Raw genomic sequence first — 21,529 nt, 5'->3', positions numbered from 1 at the left:
AAGGACATGTACCATTAGTTTAGTGTTCCTCAGGACTTCTCTTTATTATAACACTATATCCTGTGGAAATATAGAGTTACAAAAGTTACGCAAATTAGCCTTGGACACTCAGGCTAGGTCACCCGAGCGTCTCAGGGATCCTAGTATTTTAAACCCACCTGGCCCCTTTTTGTTTTTTATTTCACTTCCATTTTTCACTCCCCACCTTCAAAAATCCATTTCTTTTTAATTTTTCCATGTAGAGAGCTGTGTGAGGTCTTGTTTTCTGCATAACAAATTGGCCTTCATAGTGCTGATATTCAGTATTCCATGCCGTATACTGGAAGCGGGGAAAAAAATTCCAAATGCAGGGAAAATGGTGAAAAACCGCATTTGCTGCGTTTTCTTGTGGGCTGGGATTTTACGGCTTTCACTCTGTGCCCTAAATGACTTTATTCTTTCGATCGGAGCGATCATGGGGATAACACATTTGTATAGGTTTTATGTTCCATACATTTACAAAAATTAAAACCACCTGTAAAATTTTTATTTTTTTATTTTGCCATCTTCTGGTGCCAATAACTTTTTAATACTTCAGTGTACGGAGCTGTGGGTGGTGTCATTTTGTGCAACTTTTGATGACATTTTCAATGCTACCATACTTAGGACAGTACGACCTTTTGATCACTTTTCATAGTAATTTATATTTTTCAAAATGGCAAAAAGTGCAATTTCGACTGTGGGTGCTATTTTTTGTTACAGGGTTATAGGCAGTGATTGGGCCTTTTCGGACACGGCGATACCTAATATGTTTATGATTTTTACTGTTTATTTATACTTATATCAGTTCTAGGGAAAGGGGGGTGATTTGAAGTTTTTGTTTTTTTAATTCGAATTTTCCATAATGTCCTCCCATGACGACCCACTTGGAGGATGCCCCTTGACCTCTGTAGGGACAGGGAGAAGAGAGGTTAAAGGCCTCCCACCCGCATCCTCCCGCCAGTGTTCTTTCTGTCCCTACAGGGGTCAGGTCAAGAGAGGGTCTCTCTCCTCCTAAGTTGGGGTGGGGTACGTCGCAGGCTTACCTGGGGTTATGCTGGCTTCCGCAGACCGTGGTTCCCCCGGGTCCTCGTACAGCTTGTGCTTCCCTGGCCCCCCCCCCCTCGATCCGACGTTCCGTCCTCTCCAGCGGCGATGCAGGTTGCGGACTAAGCGAGGAGGCACGACTCCGCTGGGCTCCGTTCCCAGGCATCCTTTGTGCTCCGTGATGACTTCCAACATGGGGGATGGGCTCCCTGATAAGGTATTTAAACACATATAGCTGGTAGTCTTGTTGATCTGAGGTCTATGGGTGTGCACGCAAAGTACGTTCCTTGCCGTCCCAGGCATATCATGGCTGATGATGCAGACTTGGGCCTACTCCACCCGCCTATTCATGTAAGTGGTGCTGACGGCAAGTTCTAATGTTAGTAAAGTTAGTATCTTCCTTACCTACTCCCTTAGGAGAAAGATCAAGGGTCTAAGGGGAAAGGTAAAGTAGACAGATCGGAAAGATCCGAAAAAACTTGCAAGTCTGAGTGATCTGAGAAGAGTAGGACCGCTGCTAAGAAATGTAATATGTGTCTTCATTCCATGCCTGACTCATATAAGAACACCATATGCAGATCCTGTATTGAGAATTTTATTCATGAAGAGAAGACGTCCTTCATGGACGAATTAAAATTCTTTATAGAGGAAAAGGGGGTTTCATCTGTCGCTTCGGCAACGCAGAAAGATCCCCCTCCAGACTGGCAGTCATTTCTTCCTCTGATAAAGAAGAATCTGATTCCCCTTCATGTTCTTTTGCTGACACATGACACTTGTTCCCCTTCATGTTCTTTTGCTCCTGAGAAACAGGATTCTCAAGAGTTAGGTCAGAAGCTAGAATCCCGTCACCTGTTTCATGGTGATGAGCTAGATAATCTCCTGAAGGCTATACGTAAGACCCTTAAAATTGAAGACGAGGTTCCCTCTATGTCTCGGGAAGACGAGCTGTTTGGCGGCCTCGGGGCCTTGGCAATGTTTTTTTCAGTGAATGATACCTTAAAGGGGTTGATCACAGAGGAGTGGAAAGATCCCAAGAAGAAGATCATAATTTATAAGAATTTTAGGAGACGTCTTGTTTTCGACCAGGAAGTCTCTAAGGATTGGGACCCCTTGGTAGATTGGGAGTCCAGATGACTAAAGTATTCAAGAAAACGGACCTTCCCTTTGAGGATCTTCTTAAAAAAGCCTGGGAGACTTCCATGCTCAGCCTTAAGTCCAACTTGTCCGCCACTTCAGTAGCAAGGACTCTCTTTTTCTGGCTAAAGGAACTAGAGTCTCACATCTGGGAGGGAACTCCCAGAGCGGCTCTCCTTGAAAGTATCCACCTTTTGAGATCAGCTACTGCTTTCCTAGCTGATGCTATTCGGTTTGCAGCTAAGGAGGGCGTCCTAACTGAAAAGAATGGCCCTGTGGCTGAATCAATGAGGAGGGGACATACGCGCCAGATCCAAAATCTGCAGTGTTCCCGTCACCGGCAGTTTTGTCTTTGGTCCAGAATTGGACCCCATCCTAGAGAAGGCTTCCAATAAGAATGGGTTTCCTGAGAATGGGGCAGTTACCAAGAAAGCTTCCTTTCGTCCCTACAAGAATCCCAAGGATTCCTTTTGTGGGAAAGGTAAACAGGGTTGCTGGAGCTACCCTAAAGGAGAAAGAGGAGGGGGCTTCCTCTTTGCCAACCCATTTGACAGTACGGAAGGCAAGAACCAGTCACGCCAGAGGGGGGGTGACTCCTAGGGTTTGCACCTCAGTGGTCGAATATTGCATCAAACCGTTGGTCCTGAACATTATCCAGGTTGAATACAGAATAGAGTTCAATGTGCCCCTCCCCTCAAGATTTGTTCCTCCCTTATGTTCTGCCTCGCCCTCCACTCATTCTCTTATCTGGCAGGAAGTCTCATCCCTCATCCACTTGGGCATGGTGATTCCAGTTCCTCACGAGCAAGGTTGGTCGGGTTTCTACTCTCCACTGTTCCTGGTCTGGAAGCCCAATGGATCAAACTGGCTGATCATAAACATGAAGCTTCTAAACAACATTATCTACAGGAAGTTTCATATGGACTCGGTAAGATCCGCTACTCAACTTACACCAATTTCTCTATGTGCCCCATAGATCTTCGGGATGCTTACTATCATGTCCCAATTCACCCCTTATCTCAAAGATTTCTTAGATTCTCAGTCATCTCTCCAGAGGGTTCTACTCTCCATTTTCAGTTTTTTTTGCCCTTCCCTCAGCTCTGAGAGTGTTTACAAAGGTTATGGTGGTGGTCGTGGCCTTTCTGAGGCTACAGAATGTCTCTATCATTCCATGTTTAGACGATCTAATAGTGGGGAAAGAAAAACCAGATCTAATTGTCAGAGAGATCTTACCTTAAAGAAACTGTTAGATCTGGGGTTCTTAGTCAACACACAGAAGTCAGATTTAACACCTTCCACCCACAAGTAATTTCTTGGAGTATTGTTGAATTCTGCTCATCAGATGTCTTTCCTCCCTCCGGAAAAAGCAAGCATAAGATGTCAGATTAAATTCTCCAGGAGGAAGGCTTCCATATCTGCTCGGGGGGAGATTAAAATCGTGGGCCTTCTTACTGCCTGCCTTCTATCGGTAGCCTGGAGCCAGAGCCACTCTCGTGTCCTGCAGGGTTGGATCCTCCGGTTGTGGAACAGAAGGTCTTCAGGCCTGGACAAAAGTGTGTGTCACCATACCACCATCCCGTCCTCTGTGAACAGGGACCTCCAATGCTGGCTAAAGGCGGAAAACCTGGGGAAAGGAGTTCCTTGGCACTGCCTCCCGTGGGTCACCATCATGACCGACGCAAGCAATGTAGTTTGGTGAGCAGTCTTCCCTTCTCATTTCGTCCAAAGATACTGGACCCCTTCCCAGTCAAGGAAACTGTCAAACTACCGTGAGTTAAGGGCAATTTGGGAAGCCTTGAGGGCAAATTCCCTTCACCTAACAGATCACCACGTCCACATCTTGTCGGACAACACCACGGCCGCATCCTACCTGAGAAGACAGGGGCTCCGGTCCTTTCCGCCTTAGCTCGCACCTTTTTCTCCTGTACAGAAGAGAAAATCCTCTCCCTGTCAGCCACCTATCTGAGAGGAGCCCTAAACAGGGAAGCAGACACCCTCAGCAGGAGGGAAGTCTCACCCAACAAATGGTGCATCAATAAGAAGGTCTTCCTTCAGCTGACCAGCCTCTGGGGCAGACCTCAAATCGACTTGTTCACCACAAGGGAAAACTCAAAATGTCTTCTCTACTACTCTTTGGAGGCAAACAAGAAGAGAGAGCAGCTGGATTCCTTTAGTCACCCATGGAACCAACCTCTCTCTTTCGCCTTTCCCCCTATTCCCTTGATTGCGAGGGTCCTCAAAAAGATCTTCATGGATCAGGCAAGGGGGATCTTTATCTGCCCAAACTTGCCAAAGAAAAGCTTGTATCCCCTGCTAATGTCTTTGTCCCTACAACAGCCAATAATACTGCCTCTATGAAAGGACCTCCTGTACTAGGGACCCATTCTCCATCCAGACCCAGGGAAGCTTCAGCTGGCAGCTTGGATCCTGATTCCATTTCCTTGGATCTCAGGGCCTTGGATCGTAGTAGCTACTCTCAAGGCAAGTAGGGAAAAGGTTACCTACACCATATACCACAAGATATGGAAAAGGTTTGTGACTTTTTGCAGGGATAATACCCTTTCTCAGGCTAACCCACATATTTTTCAGCTTCTGGACTTCCTGCAGAAGAGCCTGGAGCTAGGGTTATCTACCAGCACCCTGAAGGTCCAGGTTTCAGCCCTCATGCTTTTTTTCAATCACCCCCTTGCGGATCACAGGTGGGTCAAGAGATTTATTTTAGCCACTTCTAGAATCAGACCTGAGATGCTTAAGCGGATTCCAACCTGGGATCTCACTTTGGTCCTAGACACCCTTTCCAGATTATTCTTTAGATCCAAGATTCAGCCCCAAAGTGGTATCCAAATTCTGCAGAAACCAGGAGATCGCTCTTCTGTCCTTTTGCGAGAAGCAGGGAATCCTAGTGGCATTGTCTTGATGTAAGGCGTTCCATCTTAGCTTATTTACAGGCCACAGACGTTTGGCGCATAAACCATAATCTGTTTGTTCAGTTCCTGGGGAAGAATAAGGGGAAGAAAGCTTTCAAGACATCGGTTGCAAGATGGCTGAGAACAGCTATCACCACCTGCTATATAGAACAAGGGAAAGAGGTTCCTACTAACCTGAAGGCTCACTCTACTCGGGCCATGTCGGCTTCTTGGACTGAAAGAAGAGGCGCCTCCCTAAAACAGATCTGCAAGGCTCCACAGAATTTTTGGCTGGCTGAGGAAAGGAAGTGACAGTCCACACAGACTACCAAGAGCCCCCCAATAATGACAAGACTACCTTAACAAGTAAGGAGTAACCAGCAGCCCAGGAGCCCACATTACCAGCAGTACTGTGCTAGCCACCTAAGCTTGCAGAAGTGTAATTACAACCGCAAACCACAACTGCAACCATGATCGGAACTTCAAGGAGCTACTTACTGTCGTCATTTGGGAAAAGAGATATGAAGTGAAGAAGAGACAATCTCCACTTTTACTAGGTAAGTTAATACCCTCTGTAGATGTATCATGTCTTAGTAGGGTCAAAGTCAAACATTTGTCTGCATCCAATAAGTCATAGGAATTTAGGAAAAGGAAAGAAAGGAGGATGCATATGTGTGGGTTCAACAAAATAATACTTTTATTGTATGACAAACACATAAACAAAGTTAAAAGCCATTAAAAAGCCCTAAAGCGGGCATAACACAGTGACAATCAGACAGTAGTATGGGGGTTATAAAAAGATATATAAATACTTATGTGCATACATTAGTGATATTTATGATATTTAGCTTATATATACAGAGAGACCAAAAAATAACTAATGTTTACAATAAAGTCCCGACAAGGACAACCGATAATCAATATGAGTATAAATGTGAAACTGTTATATTTGTCTCCATAGGGTTTGCTAGACAAAATATCAAGATGCTGGTAAATAAGCAGTATAAGACATAATATAGCACATAGTGAGGTGAAAACACAATAAGTCAAAAACCCAACCTACGTCTGCAAGAAAGGACCCGACGCGTGTCGCCTACCTCATATAATTGAAAAAGGTGGTTTGTTCACCAAAACGTGACATCATGGAATAAAGCAGTGATTTTCAACCAGTGTGCCGCGACACATGGTCGGGTGTGCCGCGGGGAAGTTCCCCAAACTATGGTGCCACCTGTGTTTTGTTTCCCAGAGAAATGTAAAATGAGAAATACTATAGTCATGAGGCTGGAGTACTACAAGTACCAGCTCATATGCCTTTTGTGTTCATCGAAACAGGCCCAGGTTTCACACTGAGTGAGAAAAATAAATTTAGAATCTATATTATTAACCCTTTCCCGACATTTGACGTAATAGTACTGCATGGCGGGAGGTGCGTTCCCGCAAAATGCAGTACTATTACGTCAAGCTTCTGGCCCTGGCTCCTGAACGGAGACGGGGCCAGAAGCTGCGGGTGTCGGCTATATATTATAGCTGACACCCGCCTCTAACACCTGCGATCGGAGATTTCTCCGATCGCGGGTGTTAACCCCTAACACGCCGCGGTCGCGCTGACGGTGCCCGGGGCTGCGCGATCCTCCTCCGTGAGCCGGGTCCTCCTCTTCACAAAAATGTTCTAAAAAGTGATCAAAAAAAGTTATGTGCGCCAAAATGGTATCAATTGAAAGGATAACTCAACCCGCAAAAAATAAGCCCTAAACCAGCTCTGTCAACAAAAAAATATTAAAGTTATGTCCCCGAAAAGATGGCGATGCAAAAACAAATGACATTTCCTCTATATTCCTTTTTTTCCAATAAAATTGGAAAAATAAATGAAAAACTATATAAATGAGCTATCACCGTAATCATAGTGACCTATAGAATAAAGATAATATAGTATTTTTTGTATAGGGTGTACGAACACCAAAAAAAACAAAAAGAAAGGAAACCAAAATTGACTATTTTCTTTTCACCCATACATTCAAGAGTTAATAAAATCTCATCAATAAGCTAATAACCCACTAAAATAAAGTATTTGTAAAGTGCATCTCATGTCGCAAAAAATAAGCCCTTATATGTCCAAAAAAATAAAGATTGTATAGCCAATAAAAAGTGACAATGCATAATCTGCTCTGAATGGCGCAGCTTCTCTTTGATGCCCATACAGCAGTCACCACCAAATATGGGGGATTGTTATATGCGGGAGGGATTGGGTATCAAATTTTGTGGAGCGTTTTGGTATTTTATCCACTGAGAATTTGTACATTGTTTGAAAAACACATTAATTTAGCCAAAAAAAATGTACTTTCAAAATTGTATCCGATTTTGTTTTAACCCCTGTAAAACAATTAAAGGGTTAATAAACTTCATAAAAGTTGTTTTATGTACGTTGAGGGGTGTAGTTTATATAATGGGGTAATTTAAGGGGTTTTACTTTTATTTAGGTCTCTCAAAGTGATTTGAAACCTGAGCAGGTCCCTCAGTAGCAGGATTTTGCGGTTTTTATGAAAATGTGAAAAATCGCACCTAATGTTCAAAGGCCCATAACATCTTACAAAAATAAGAGTATGCATAAAAAAACATGTCCACATAAAGTAGACATTCGGTTAATGTTAGTTATTACATTTTTTTGCTGTTATGACTATGTGTGAAAAAAGTAGAACATTTTGAAGTTTGAAAATCGAGAATTTTTCCAAATTTTCACCAAATATCTGATTTTCTCATAAATAAATGCAAAACATACCACCAAAATTTTTCAGCTAACATGAAGTACAAAGTGTCACGAGAAAACAATTTTAAAATCACTTGGATATGTTAAAGCGTTTCAAAGTTATAACCATTTGTAGTCACACAGGGCAGATTTGAAAAAATGGGCCGTGTCAGGAAGGTGAAAAGTGGCTTCAGCGTTAAGGGGTTAACAATATGTACAATATGACTGTTTTAGTGTCATTTTGTGCTATTTTGGTTGGTGGTGTTCCCCTGGATTTTCTAAGTATAAAAAGTGTGCCGCAGTTCAAAAAAGGTTGAAAATCACTGGAATAAAGAAAACATTTTACACTATTTGTAGTGCTGCTGTCTTTTTTGGATTATATTGGAGTCCCATTCCACGGGTCTACGGATTTGCACTCCTCTTCAGCTATGCTATGCTATGCTATGCTGTGCATGTATGTATGTGTATGTGTGTGTGTGTGTGTGTTTGTATGTGATGTATGGTGTGTATATATTATGTGTGTGATGTCTATATACTGTATGTGTGTTTATAGAGTCTATTAGTGTGTATATGCTGTATGAGTGTGTATGCTTTGTATATGCTGTTATGTGTGTGTCTCTATGTTGATATGTGTGTGTATATATTGTATGAGTTTAAAAGAAAAGTCCATGCGGCAAGTGTGTTTTGAAGGAAATCCTTACACCTGTGAGCACTTGGTGATACTCCCCGTCCTCTTGAAAGTGCAAAAGGATACACCCTCTGTTTGCAGGTTTTTGCAGACAATTTTTTTTTGCCACAGTGACAATTGGAGTTTCAAAATTTTGATTGTTAACCCCTTGAGAGCTTCATAGTAATTGAATCAAAATGGAGGTGAAAATTTAGCGGTTATACATTCATTTAGCCCTAAAAATTTACACATTTTCAAAAGATAAAAAGAGAAAACCCACCATACAATTTGTTATGCAATTTCTCCCGAGTACTGAGACCCCCCCCCCCATATGTGGCTGTTACTTGTTTTATGGGGGAAGAGCGAGGCATAGAAGGGAAGGCGGGACCTGCAGCTGCCAGGATTTTAGTTTCCTCATTGGCCCATTTTGCAGGCTATAAAATTTTCGCTTTTTCGTTATTGGGGCTGTGTGACGGCTTTTTCCAGTGTTACCATATTGGGGTTGGTATCCCCTATTGTTGAAAATGTAGGAACTTTTTTTGAGGTCAGGAGTAGAAAAGCATCAATTCTGTTATCATGTTAATCATGTTATCTTTATTCTATGGGTCAATACGATTACTGGGATACCAGACTTGAATATTTTTTCTTATGTTTTACTAAATTTGCCAAATAAAACCCTAATGTGGGAAAAATCTATCATTTTTGCATCGCTGTCTTCCAAGCTGGTTGATGGTTTGTTTTTTTGTACTTTGCAACAGTATCATTCTGGAGTACATATGTTTTGTTGATCACTTTTTATTGCCTTTATTCAAAATTACATAAAAAAATATAATTATAATCTTTGTGCTAGTCATTGCTGTTCTCCAATTATGATCATCACATTTTTTGCAAAATAAAGGTTTCATAGTGATTTTTATATAATTTGTAAAACACTGTTCTGGCGACCTGGTGTACCCCTTCCAAAAAAATCCTTCAAATGTTGATCAATGGAGATTGTTTTATATATGAAAAAATCAAGTGATCATATATTGTTCTCTAATTTTGGTCCAAGCTGCCATAATTGTAGTTGGCAGGCTGTAATGGGAGTATGGAAATGGTTTACAGCTGAGCCCTCTCCACACAACCACATACCTGCGATTAATGCTGGCATCAATCAAAGATGCCCTATTGACAAAGCTCATCAGTACTAGTGACTCAATGGGGAACAATAATCTGTCTCAGTAACAGCCAGACTCCAGGATCTATAATTTATGCAGATCAGCAACAGTGTGTCAGCTGCACACTGTTACAGTAAATAGTAAATCTACCATATACTGCAATATATATAAAAAATTAGGAACAGATATGGGGGGGGGCTGAATACAGCTGTATGACATGTCACCCCCAACAAAAAGTAGCACCCAGGCCAATGGCAAAGAACTGCTCCTACATACCCAAATGTAAAAAAAGGCATAACTGTAGACATTTGCAATAAAAAATTATGTATTAATCTTTATTCGCACAATAAAATACAAAAATAGAATGCGCATAGGTTTAATCATTGTGGTAAACAAAATACAAAAACAGATAATGATCCACAGACAAAACAATCGTACCCGGACATAAGTAGGAGGCAAATGATATATGAATCAAGATAAACTGATAGCGAATAAATAGGATCGTCCACATAGTAATGGTTTTAGTATATATTGAACAAAGCATCTTGTGCAGTTAAAATAAGTAACAAGACCACCTCTCAAAAACAATGTAGTCCTTACCATGTTATGAGAGTGTTATTTTGATATAGTGGGGAGGGGGCAGTTGTGAACATTTTTCTAATATACTTCATTAACGAATTCTGCTTAGTTTGTAAAGTGCAAAGTGCCCCCTAGTTACAATGTTACTTTTACGTTGCTAGGGAAAATACATCTACAGTATTGAAGACAGATCTCTCTCTTCTCTCCTGTTTTCTACAGAGTTGTGAGTGTTAACCCTTGCTGCAGTATGCTTTAAGCATAATTTTCAAACATCAAGCTGAAAGTAAAAGGAATTAATCCTCACTACCAGAGTTGTTTAACCAAACACCGGGAGATCAGATGTGAACTCATGCAGCCTCCATAGACACACACACTGTTACATATTGGAATTCCTATGGGAGGGAGTACTTTATTTTTTTTGTTTTATTTACAAACAAAGCAAAATTTTTTAATAAAGTGTATTAGAAAAATATTCAAAAGATCCTGCCATACACTATATAAAAATGATTTCAAATGACGTTTATGCTTTAAGGATTATGCACATCTGAATTTTAAGGGATTTTCAGCAGTACATGTTCATCCCATGTGACTTCAATTTATAACTGTGTTCATCATGTAATGCCTTTGAACCTATAAACCGAAAATATTGTTAATTGATTATCCGTTTTTGTTATAAAAATTATTTTTATTTTAAATTAGGACTGACGTGTTGCCAGTCAGTGGCTCTCAGGTACCAAAGCTGTGCAGGAACTGGAGGCCGCCTCTACTGGGAAAGTTGCCTGATGATTTTCTTCGGATCTTACCCCAGCAGATGGACAGTGTGCAGGTAAGAGTAATTAATTGCATTGAGTATGCTGCTCCCTTAATGTACTTGCCTTTGCCTAAAGTCCATAAGGAACTAGACATACCCCCATAAAAAAGAAGGTCAGCTGTTTTGGTCTTTCATAGAAACGCCTGCCTTTATTTAGGGGCAGTTCTTCGTCCCCTTTATAGTGACTTTACCATCCTACCCATGGGTCACTGTTGACGTGCTCAAAAGGATGTAAATGTCCTGGAGGGAATCATTCTGGTTGTTGAGGGCCTGTACAGTTCAATACCTCACATACAGGGCTGAAGGGCTCAGCAACAGAAAGAAAAAAGGCACATACACATTACTATGTTGCCAAATGACTGTCTGGATCCTCTAAAGAAGACTAGCAAACCAAAACAAAAAATGATGGTGGGATAATACCAGTACTACAGTTGAGGTGTAATTTTAAAAATGTGTCATTTTTTAATTAAAACTCAACAGTATATGAAAAAATTGGATAGGACCTAATGGAGGGCACAACCCATGAAACTGCATGGCATGGATAGGACACCCTTCACAAATTTAAGACTAGTATTATATACAGTAAGCAAAAAACATTTGTCAAACGACTCGTCATCTAAATGATAACAGCTCTGTATGGGACAGATATTTTCCCCTTTTATATATCACTTATCAAGCAGATGTATAGCAAGGTAATAAGACCAGTGCTAAGTTTTCCAAAGAGATACAACTAAAACAGACAACAATATACAGGCGGTCCCCTACTTAAGAACACCTGACTTACATACGACCCCTAGTTACAAACGGACCTTTGGATTTTGGTAATTTGCTGTACTTTAGTCCTAGGGTACAATAAACAGCTATAACAGTTATCACAGGTGTCTGGTTCTTATGACAACCCAACATTTTTAAAATCCAATTGTCGCAGTGACCAAAAAAAGTTTAACTGGGGTTATAATAATAAAGTATACAATTCCGACTTGCATACAAACTCAACTTAAGAACAAGCCTACAGAACCTATCTTGTACGTAATCCGGGGACTGCCTGTATACTAGATCTTTAGTGGAGGAGTGGAGCGTATATCAAGCGTGCACTCCCACCGTGCTTTGTCAGGGGGAGTTTTCTCCAAAACACTCTATCCATGCTAGATATGGACTCCCCCATCCACTACTGACCTCTGTTTAAACTCTCTGGATTATTTACTATAGTCCTAGATTGCAATAATCAGCTGTAAAGTGTCTGTAATGAAGCTTTATTGATAATCATTGGTTACATTACAAAACCTATTAACTTCAGTATAAGCAGAGGGTGCTAAATGCATTGGTCACAGACCCCCCCAGTATTTAGCAAGCCCCCTATAATATACAGCCTGCCCCCAGTAGTATACAGCCTGCCCCCAGTAGTGTACAGCCTGCCCCCAGTAGTATACAGCCACCCCAGCCTGCCCCCAGTAGTATACAGACTGCCCCCAGTAGTATACTGTCAGCCCAGAATTAAAGGGGTTATCCGGGTTTAAAAATGTTTTAATGTCCGGGCTGGGGAGGGCTATTTAAACATAATAAACATCTACTTACCTCCTCCGGTGCTGCCGATGTCCCGCGCCGCGGCCTGTCTTCTCCGTGCGCCGGTTTCATTACACGGCGCACAGGGAGCTTCCGGCCGGCCGGAAGCTCCCATGCGCACCATCTCCCAGCACTTACAACGCTGAGACATAGGGACGGATGGGAGGAGCCGTCCACATCGCGGACCGGAAGCTCCCTGTGCGCTGCTTCCGTGCCCCTGTTTGTTTACAGGGGCACGGATCGAAGTGACCGTGGCGCGGGACATCGGCGGCGCCGGAGGGGGTAAGTCCATGTTTATTATGTTTAACTAGCCCTCCCCAGCCCGGCCATAAAAAAAAATTTAAACCCGGATAACCCCTTTAAAAAACTTATATACTCACCCTCTGGTGGCCCCGTTGCGCAGCGCTGCTCCCCCAATGTCATCGCGGCTCCTCTTCTGGCTTCCTGGCTCCTCTTCTTGCTTCAGCGCCCGTCTTCTGTCTTCTTTAACATCGTGCTGGGCGCCGCCATTGTTCTCTCCCGGGCGGCGCCTAGTATGACGAGTCATACTAGGCGCCGCCCGGGAGAAAAACATAGCAGCGTCCAGCACAATGTTAAAGGGTACCCGCACTGACAACTTCCTGTCAGACATGGTTACGGCTTCCCTATTGGTTAATACACCTGCGCAGTGTATAGTCCAATCATATTGATAGTATCTATGGTGGTATATGGTTTAAGACTGCTAATTCACTGGAGAGTAAATGAGTAAATATTCCTCACTGTGATGGACCAAATGATCTGGTGGATGTATTGTTTTAAGCTGTTGTACTGTCAGCAGGGGTAGTAGTTATCCTATTTCCTGCTGATGAAGTTATTGTAGGTTGCAATAACCACTGTAGCCCAGTAGATGGCGTGAGTTCATTTGCAAATTTGGTGTAAAATATATATACAATAAAGCTCAAAATTAGAGAACAATGTATTCTCACTTGATTGACCTTTATTTTGCAAAAAAATGTGATGAGCATAATTAGTGTTGAGGGTTTATTTGCTGTAAAAGGATTTTCCACAGATTTTCTATTTGGTTCAGATTAGGACTTTGGGCTGGCCATTTCATTGTTTCAAGGAACTGCTTTAACCATTTGGCTGTGTGACAGGGAGCATTGTCCTGGATGATTAACCCCTTACCGACATGTGACGTAGTATTACGTCACATGCTGGGTCCCGGTGCATGGAGAGGGCTCGCGGGCCGAGCCCTCTCCATAGACAGTAAGTCTTTGCTGCATATTGCAGCAAATGCTTACCGGTAACACCAGCGATCGGTCCCAGCATTGCCGGTGGTTTAAAAAAGATGGCGGTTCATGGGTGCCGCCATCTTTCCGAGGACCGTCGCTCCCCGTGAGGTTTGGCCACTGCAGAGTGGGCTTTTAGTCCACATGCTCTTCAAGGAAATCTAATATCAAAATCAAGTATGGAAAACCAGGGGCACTTGGCAATATGACTGTGGTAATCTTTTTATTTTTGTTATCCATGGCCTCCTTCCTTCTAAAATGATGCTTATGAGCCTTAGGGGCTCTAGTGGGTGTTTCCGACTTAAGAACACTTGACTTACAGAAGATTCCTAGTTACAAACGGCTCTATACCTCTGGATGTTGGTAATTTACTGTACTTTAGCCCTGGGCTACGATAATCAGCTGTAACAGGTGTCTGTAATGAAGCTTTATTGGTAATCTTGGTTCTTATGACAACACAACATTTTTAAAATCCAATTGTTACAGAGTTAAAAAAAAATTTGGCTGGGATTACAATGATTAAATGTACAGTTCCGACTTATATACAAACTCAATTTAAGAACAAACCTACAGAACCCATCTTGTAGGTAACCTGGGGAATGCCTGTATATTGTCTAAATGATCAGCAGACGGGGGTAATAAATATATCTGTTAAGCAGTTTGCTTCTATTTCTTCCTCAGCATACTAATTCTCCTATCTTCTTAATATGAGCTGGTTTCAGAGGTGAATATTCACCGGGGGCAATAAAGTGTGGGCCCATACATCTAATGATTTATTTAACACCATGCGCTTTTTATCACCGCCTGTATTTTCTTTGGGAGCCTCCTCGAAGGTGCTTTGAACTCCTAGAAATCAGAGACTAATCCTACCTAGCAGCATTGGATTCTCATCTCTTTGACCTGGTTTGTAGGCACATTCTCTTAACTGCCTAGGCTAGCTTTACAATAAAGCACTGGCAAGTCTGACTCTCTAGCTCAGTAGCATGCTGACTCTATTATTGGTCACTCTATACGTCAGCCTTTTATTAATATCTGCCCATCCACGATGCACGCATCATCTGCCTGGATCCACCAATTAACTTTCCTTTACGGCAATAGCCTATTGCCAGCACATTTGAGCAGAACTTCTTTTTGACAGATTGCTTCCCATCAGGTGAGCTGACCATTCAACCACATTCCATGTGCATCGGTGTAGATGTATGCATATAACAGCATATAATAACTGTCACTTCCAGGTGTGCATTAAACAGCATATAGGTATCATGGGTTTCTCTAACCATGATATCCCGATTTATAGTGTAGAGCATGTATGCATGAGTCTATTAATTCATGACTAAAGTCTTTAGTTTATGAGTCTCTGAGCCCTTGCAGGGATTACCAGCTATACCTCAGTTACAGGAAGCAAGCATATGAGAGTCATTAAACCCAAAAGCTTTAACCCTTTTACTGCAAGGCCTTTCTGGAAATTGTGTTGCATTAATGGCAAGAAAAGTTTTTAGAGTTTTGTATGTACAAATAAAACTGAAGTTATAGCATTAAGAATTATACTAAACCCCAGGAAACCATATATTTTCTGAAAGCAGACACTTGCCCTATTTTCAGAATTCCATTAAGGAGTTTAGACATGTGCACCTTCATGTAATTTGTTTCAAATTGTAAATTTGTATTAAAAATCCAAAAATATTTAGCTTCACACCTCCTAAATGTTATAGATGAACATGTGTAGAGGTTTTTGATACCTCATATGCCCACATGAATAAATCATCACAAAACTGAAATAACCAAAAATCTGCTTTTCAGATAGAAGTGTTAAAGAGGACATTTCAGCACCTCTCTCATATGGAAATTAGCATACCATACTGTAGGGGCTGCTACACAGATTCAGGGGCACTTTGAATTTTCTTTCTACGGTTGTGGAAATATCAGTACTGATACCTGATCACTGTAATTTATTTTCTTTCTGAGAAGAGGTGCTGGAGAAATGTGTTACGCTAATCCAATCCTGTCCAATCAGCAGCAGGCAATGTCTGAGAAGCTACTATGGACAATAGTGAGCTGTGATTACTCTATAGAGGCTATGTTCACACACATTCTGCTAATATTCCACAAACGTGATGTAAATGCAAATGGTGACATGATGTGAACGTGATGTGAGCGTAGACCCAAAATGCAATGTTACTCCAAAAGTGATGTAAAGGTATTTACATTACATTTGTACAGTCATAATGTTTACACTTACACCATTTTTGCACTTTCATCGCTTATGAGTATATATGCATGCATGTACGCCCATAGCATTTGCGTTTTACATAGCCTTCAAATGGCGTTCATGTTACATTAGTGTTAAGTGACGTCTGCATTTGCCTGGTGTTTGCATTGCATTTGCATGCACGTGACTTTTGCATTTCCATTTACATGGTGTTTGTTTCACGTTTATGTTGCATTTGTGTTTATTCAGCCTTTGTGGTGCATTTTTTTAAATGAACAATAAACTTTTATTAAAGGGCATTTGCAGATACAATGTACACGATGAGTACGGCACGGGAAACCGCATATAGTTACACAATGTGCATACTTGGCCTGCTACCATAGACTGATCGTCTCTACAGTAAAAAAGGAAAATGAACATGTTGAAACATCTAGCATGCTTATATACATACATGTGCGCTCGTTCTGCAGTGGAGTCTACCAGAAGGAGAAAATTTTGCATTTAATAAGCGTTTGTGGCGCATTTGAGTTCAGGTGGCATTTGTGTTTACCTGCTATTTGCATTCACATGCTGTTTGCGTTGACAAAATAGTTATACACTCTGACCGGAGCTCTGAATATTGTGATTGTTCCTCCTTTTAAGACATTTCTCCGCTTTTTACTCAAAAGAAAGAAGAAAATTTCTCCACACAATTTGTGTAAGCAAACGACTTCCAGCGGGAATAGACCACCATTCAGTACATTTTTAGTGTGGTTTTCTTTCCTCGATTCCACCATTAACCATAGCAGACCACTAGAAGAAAATATTCACACAAATAGCGTAGTATGTTCTTAAAATTGGGTGTCTTTCATCAAAATATACTTTAAAACTGTGCATATAATATATTACAGAGGACGCCAGCTACACATGCTCGCCCATGTACATTATGTGGGATTATGGGGAATTTTTATTGATTTTTTATTTTAAAACATTTTTTCACGAGTCCTACACATTTAAAAAAAAATAATGATAATTTTAATGCTTTATTGTTTTAAGACAATACAACATACAAGGTTACGCCCAGGTGGCAAAAAAAAAATTGTCACAGCTGCCATTTGACAGTTTTACATTTGGTTCAATAACACACAAAAAAACAAAGTAATACATATGAAAAAAAGTGTTGTGAACATTAATAATTATAAGTGTTGTGAGCATTAGAAAAGCAGATATGAATGTTATCATGTTGGATTTGGCATATAAAAAGACAACAGGATAATAATGATCTTAGCTGGGACAGATCACCCATCCCTGAAGGGCACCACGCAACTGTCATTAGATACCATTGGGTCAACCTAAATGGACAAATAAGCTATAACTTTTCTCCCAGGCTACTTTACAGAAAAAACAGCAGCATTTTTTGAACAGCTTAGAGGTTAGTTATTTTTTTTTTTGCACTCCTGCTTTATTCGTTCTGTATGAAACAGTTCCTTTAGTTGCTGGATTACACTAGCATTTAAGGGGACTTCTGGTTCCTGCCATTGCTGTAGCAGGCATCTGGTGGCTACGAGACAACCTGACCGTACAAAATGAAATAAGTAAGTGGATCCATAGGAATCTCCCTTCCCCATAATTTTATGTATGCAACCCCCAAAATTTCTTAGTGATGGAATCCCTCAAATGATGATTCAGGAAGGAAGTTGAAGGCATATAACACTCTATGATAGGACTGAATTCTTATGTGTTTGCCATTCCTGTAATGACTTTTCCCTCGACCTGGGCTTCATCAAGTCTCGTTAGTGAGCAACGCCTTTTGTGATCTGTATAACATGGAAATCCCTGCATAGACTGTAGTCTATCAAACGGTCCCTGGAGTATTAACATTCTCACCTGGGACAAGTTATCCATATGAAATTTGTAACCTGTGCATGTTGTAAAATCTGCATGCCCTTCAAATTGTATTTTGCAGTTAGCTCCTTTCTGGTCAACCATTTATGCTCGTAGAAGTGAAACAAGTCCTCCGAGACTTGGATTGGATTTGGTGTGTTAGTGCTTAGTTGGTGTTTGCGCCACATTTATTACTGATGTGCGTCACAATTCTGCAGCATGAACAAAGTGCACCAAAAATGGTGCACACTTCCAGTTTTTATTAATGTGGCACACTCTGCACACTCCATAGGCAAACTGTCAGGAGTTGGGTGGTCATAAAGTTGAAGAAAGGTTGTTGATCCGCGTTTTGGGCATAAATGCTGTAGACACTAATTATCCCAGATGATGTCCGTACTTTCAAATTAATGATCCTTCACTGTCTAAGTCAATTGAGTGTATCTCATGTGGAAAATTTTTCTAAAAACACTCACTTTACCATTAATTGCTGGAGAGCCATACACTTTGCCTACCCACAATTTACACATACAGGAAAAGTCAGACAATTAACTACAAATCAAGTACATTTACTGGAGTAGCACTAGATCTGTGTAAGTGCTTGAGTATCTAAGAATCTTCATCCATTTGTGAGGGGGACTGTAGTTCCTTCACATTCTTGCTCTTCTGTCTGTGCTGAGTTGCCCTCTGCCTCTAGCCCCCACCCTTGCATTTCTGGATGAGCTCACACAGAGACTTCCTGCTAGTGCCACGTGAGGAGAGTAAAGCTACAGATAGATAAGATCTTTATCCAGGGGAGGGGGAGGCACAGCAGATCTGGCAGTATGTGTTATAGGTGAGATATAGCAGAGCTGTGTATGTTATGCCTGTGATAGTAAAGTAATGTGTCATATGCATCTCATGGATCTCATCATCTCTCATCTCTTATCTGTCTCATTTTTTTTCCTATGTGTCAGTGAATGTTCAGAAGCTGAATGAAAGTATAGATAAACCTGGACTCTGATAATCTAACCACATTGTCAGAACACAGCATCTCACAGCACAGCGTAGATGAAGCATAATGTGTCTGCTTAAAGAGTCCCCGTTAAGGGAGCCAAACCAGCAATAAAACTGAGTATAATTGTAAAGTAAGGGGGTAAAAATTATCTTTATTGTGTAAACATCACTAGGGGATTGAAATAATGGGCTTCCTTGCAAGGTAGTCAAGAGGCAATGTTTTCCTTGTCCTATCTTGGAAATCGTATTTCCATATTAACCATAATTTCCCAGCGAAGCATCAATATCTGTATGTCTCCACACACCTGCAAAGGCGGGTTTATATGGCAGAGTCTCCTTAAGAGGTCATATTACATCCATTCCTAGGTCCCTTCAGCAGTAGAGTGACTTGCAAATTGGGGTACGCCTTCAGAAAGTTCTCTTTGAATAGTTGAGGAATTTCGCTATTATGTGCCTCGGACACAGAGAAGCATCTTATGAAGCTCCAGCACTTTCCTGACTCAGTAGTACATCTTCATAAAGAGCCCACAGTTCTGTAGGCTTCTGGTATCCTTACCAAACCTTTTTTCCTGGTCTTCTATACGGTCCAATAACTTTTGAGGAATGAATTTCTAAGGAATGGTATGGAGACTCTGTGGCCGCAGCATTTTTAGTGGCCCCTTCTAAGCTCTATTCCATCTCGGTCAGGTGCAAGTCATGTTTCTGTTTTTTCACCTTTATGCTGATCTTCCCATGTAGGGCTGAAGTCCGATTGTAAGCATTTTGCCACTTCACGGGCTAGAAACTAGTAATCTTTGCCTCCAGTTTCCCGCGTTTGGGTTTCTACGCGAAAAAGAAGATGTCATCATAAGGGACTCTAGAGGTGCCATCTAAAGTGGCGGGTCCAAGTGTACTGTTTCGATTTCTGTCCGCTTTGCAAGAGATATCGCTCCTTTATGCTGCAAGGGGTTCCTCCCCTTTTGGGGCAATCTGGACCTATTTGTAGTGGGCTGGAGCTGAGGAACAGTGGGGATGTGGTGGAGCTCAGATCTAGTTTCTTATCATTTATATACTTTAAAGTATACTCTGTCTCTATTTTTGCGACCTTTATCTGCTTTTTACAGGATTTATATTTCTCTATAATCCTGTAACACCTCATTGCTACATTCTTACACCTTAAACGCCCTATCTTTATCGCTTATTGCTTTTGTTACAAGACTAGTTAGCCATATTGGCTTTGCTCACAGGTCTTTTTTTAGAATATTTGTGAAAAAGTCCCATTTTTGTGGGGGCTTTTGTCTTTGAGAACATTGTCCCAGTTTATGCCTATAAGGTTTTCCCTTAGTTGCTGAAAATATGCCCTCCTGAAGTTTAGTGTTGGTTGCTCCTCCACTATTACTCTTAGTAAAGCATAATACAAAATCAATGATATTATGATCACTATTACCCAGGTTCCGCCCAACCTGTAATTTTGATACCCTGTCAAGTCTGTTGGTTAGGATAAGGTCCAGCAGTGCCCCCCCCAGGGCTAGTTGCGACAGGTAATTTGTCTTTTGTTGTCGACAAAAACCTGCAGGTTTCTGCCCCCCAGTCAATATCTGGGTAATTGAAGTCCCCCATGATAAATACATCACCATGCTTTGAAGCCGCATCCATTTGAATTATCAGCATTTCCTCTGCTGCCTCTATTCTATTCTTTTTTCCTCCCCTTATCTCCACCCATACGGTCTCCACATGTCATCTTGCAGGACAGGCTTGAGGCAAGAATTCAAATATAAACAACCTCTCCCCCTTTTTTATTTATACGATCATTTCTAAAAAGACTATAACCATCTATAGTAACAGCCCAGTCATAGCTACTGTCCAGCCATGTCTCGCTGATACCCACTATATCATATTTGCGCTCCAACATTAAGAGTTCCAGTTCCTCCATTTTGTTTGTGAGGCTTCTGGCATTTGTGTACATACACTTTACATGGTTTTCCCTATCCCTATTCCTTTACTTCTTATTCCCCAATCTTATTCCAGCCCCCCTTCCTCCCCATGGACTGTGACTCTTGCCAGCTCTCTATCTACACTGTCTATTTGCCCTGCACAAGTGTAGTTGCCCCCCCCCCCAGGTCTCTAGTTTAAACACTCCTCCAACCTTCTAGCCATATTTTCCCCCAAACAGCTGCAACCTCCCCATTGAGGTGCAGCCCATCCCTACTGTAGAGCCTGTAGTCGACAGAAAAGTCAGCCCAGTTCTCCATGAACCCAAAGCCCTACTTCCTACACCAACTTTTGAGCCACTAAATTAACCTCCTTTATCTCCTGCTGCCTTTCTGGTGTGGCACGTGGTGCAGATAGTATTTTGGAGAAAAATACCTTTGAGGTCCTTGTCCTGAGCTTATGGTCTAAATCCCTGAAATCATTTTTAAGGACCTTCCACCTACCTCTTACTTTGTCATTATTGCCAATGTGGACCATGACCGCTGGATCCTCACCAGCCCCTCCCAGTAATCTGTTAATCCGATCCGCAACATGCCGAGCACCAAGCAAACACACTGTTCGTTATGCATGGTCTTTGTGACAGATTGCCCTGTGTGTTCC

At 41.5% G+C, this 21,529-nt stretch overlaps 1 protein-coding gene across 2 annotated transcripts in view; it reads left to right on the top strand.

Moving 5' to 3' along the window:
• CUEDC1 (CUE domain containing 1) overlaps positions 1-21,529 on the top strand; it is a 150,293-nt gene that overhangs the window by 53,202 nt on the left and 75,562 nt on the right. For both annotated transcript variants that reach the window (XM_072137113.1, XM_072137115.1), the window contains exon 4: positions 10,951-11,077. In XM_072137113.1, the coding sequence (XP_071993214.1) occupies positions 10,951-11,077 (127 nt within the window). The remainder of the gene's footprint in view (positions 1-10,950; positions 11,078-21,529) is intronic.

The sequence above is a fragment of the Engystomops pustulosus genome, chromosome 2, assembly GCF_040894005.1.
Source record: "Engystomops pustulosus chromosome 2, aEngPut4.maternal, whole genome shotgun sequence".
In the NCBI taxonomy this organism is placed as follows: domain Eukaryota; kingdom Metazoa; phylum Chordata; class Amphibia; order Anura; family Leptodactylidae; genus Engystomops; species Engystomops pustulosus.
This window is presented reverse-complemented; position numbering and strand designations above follow the sequence as displayed.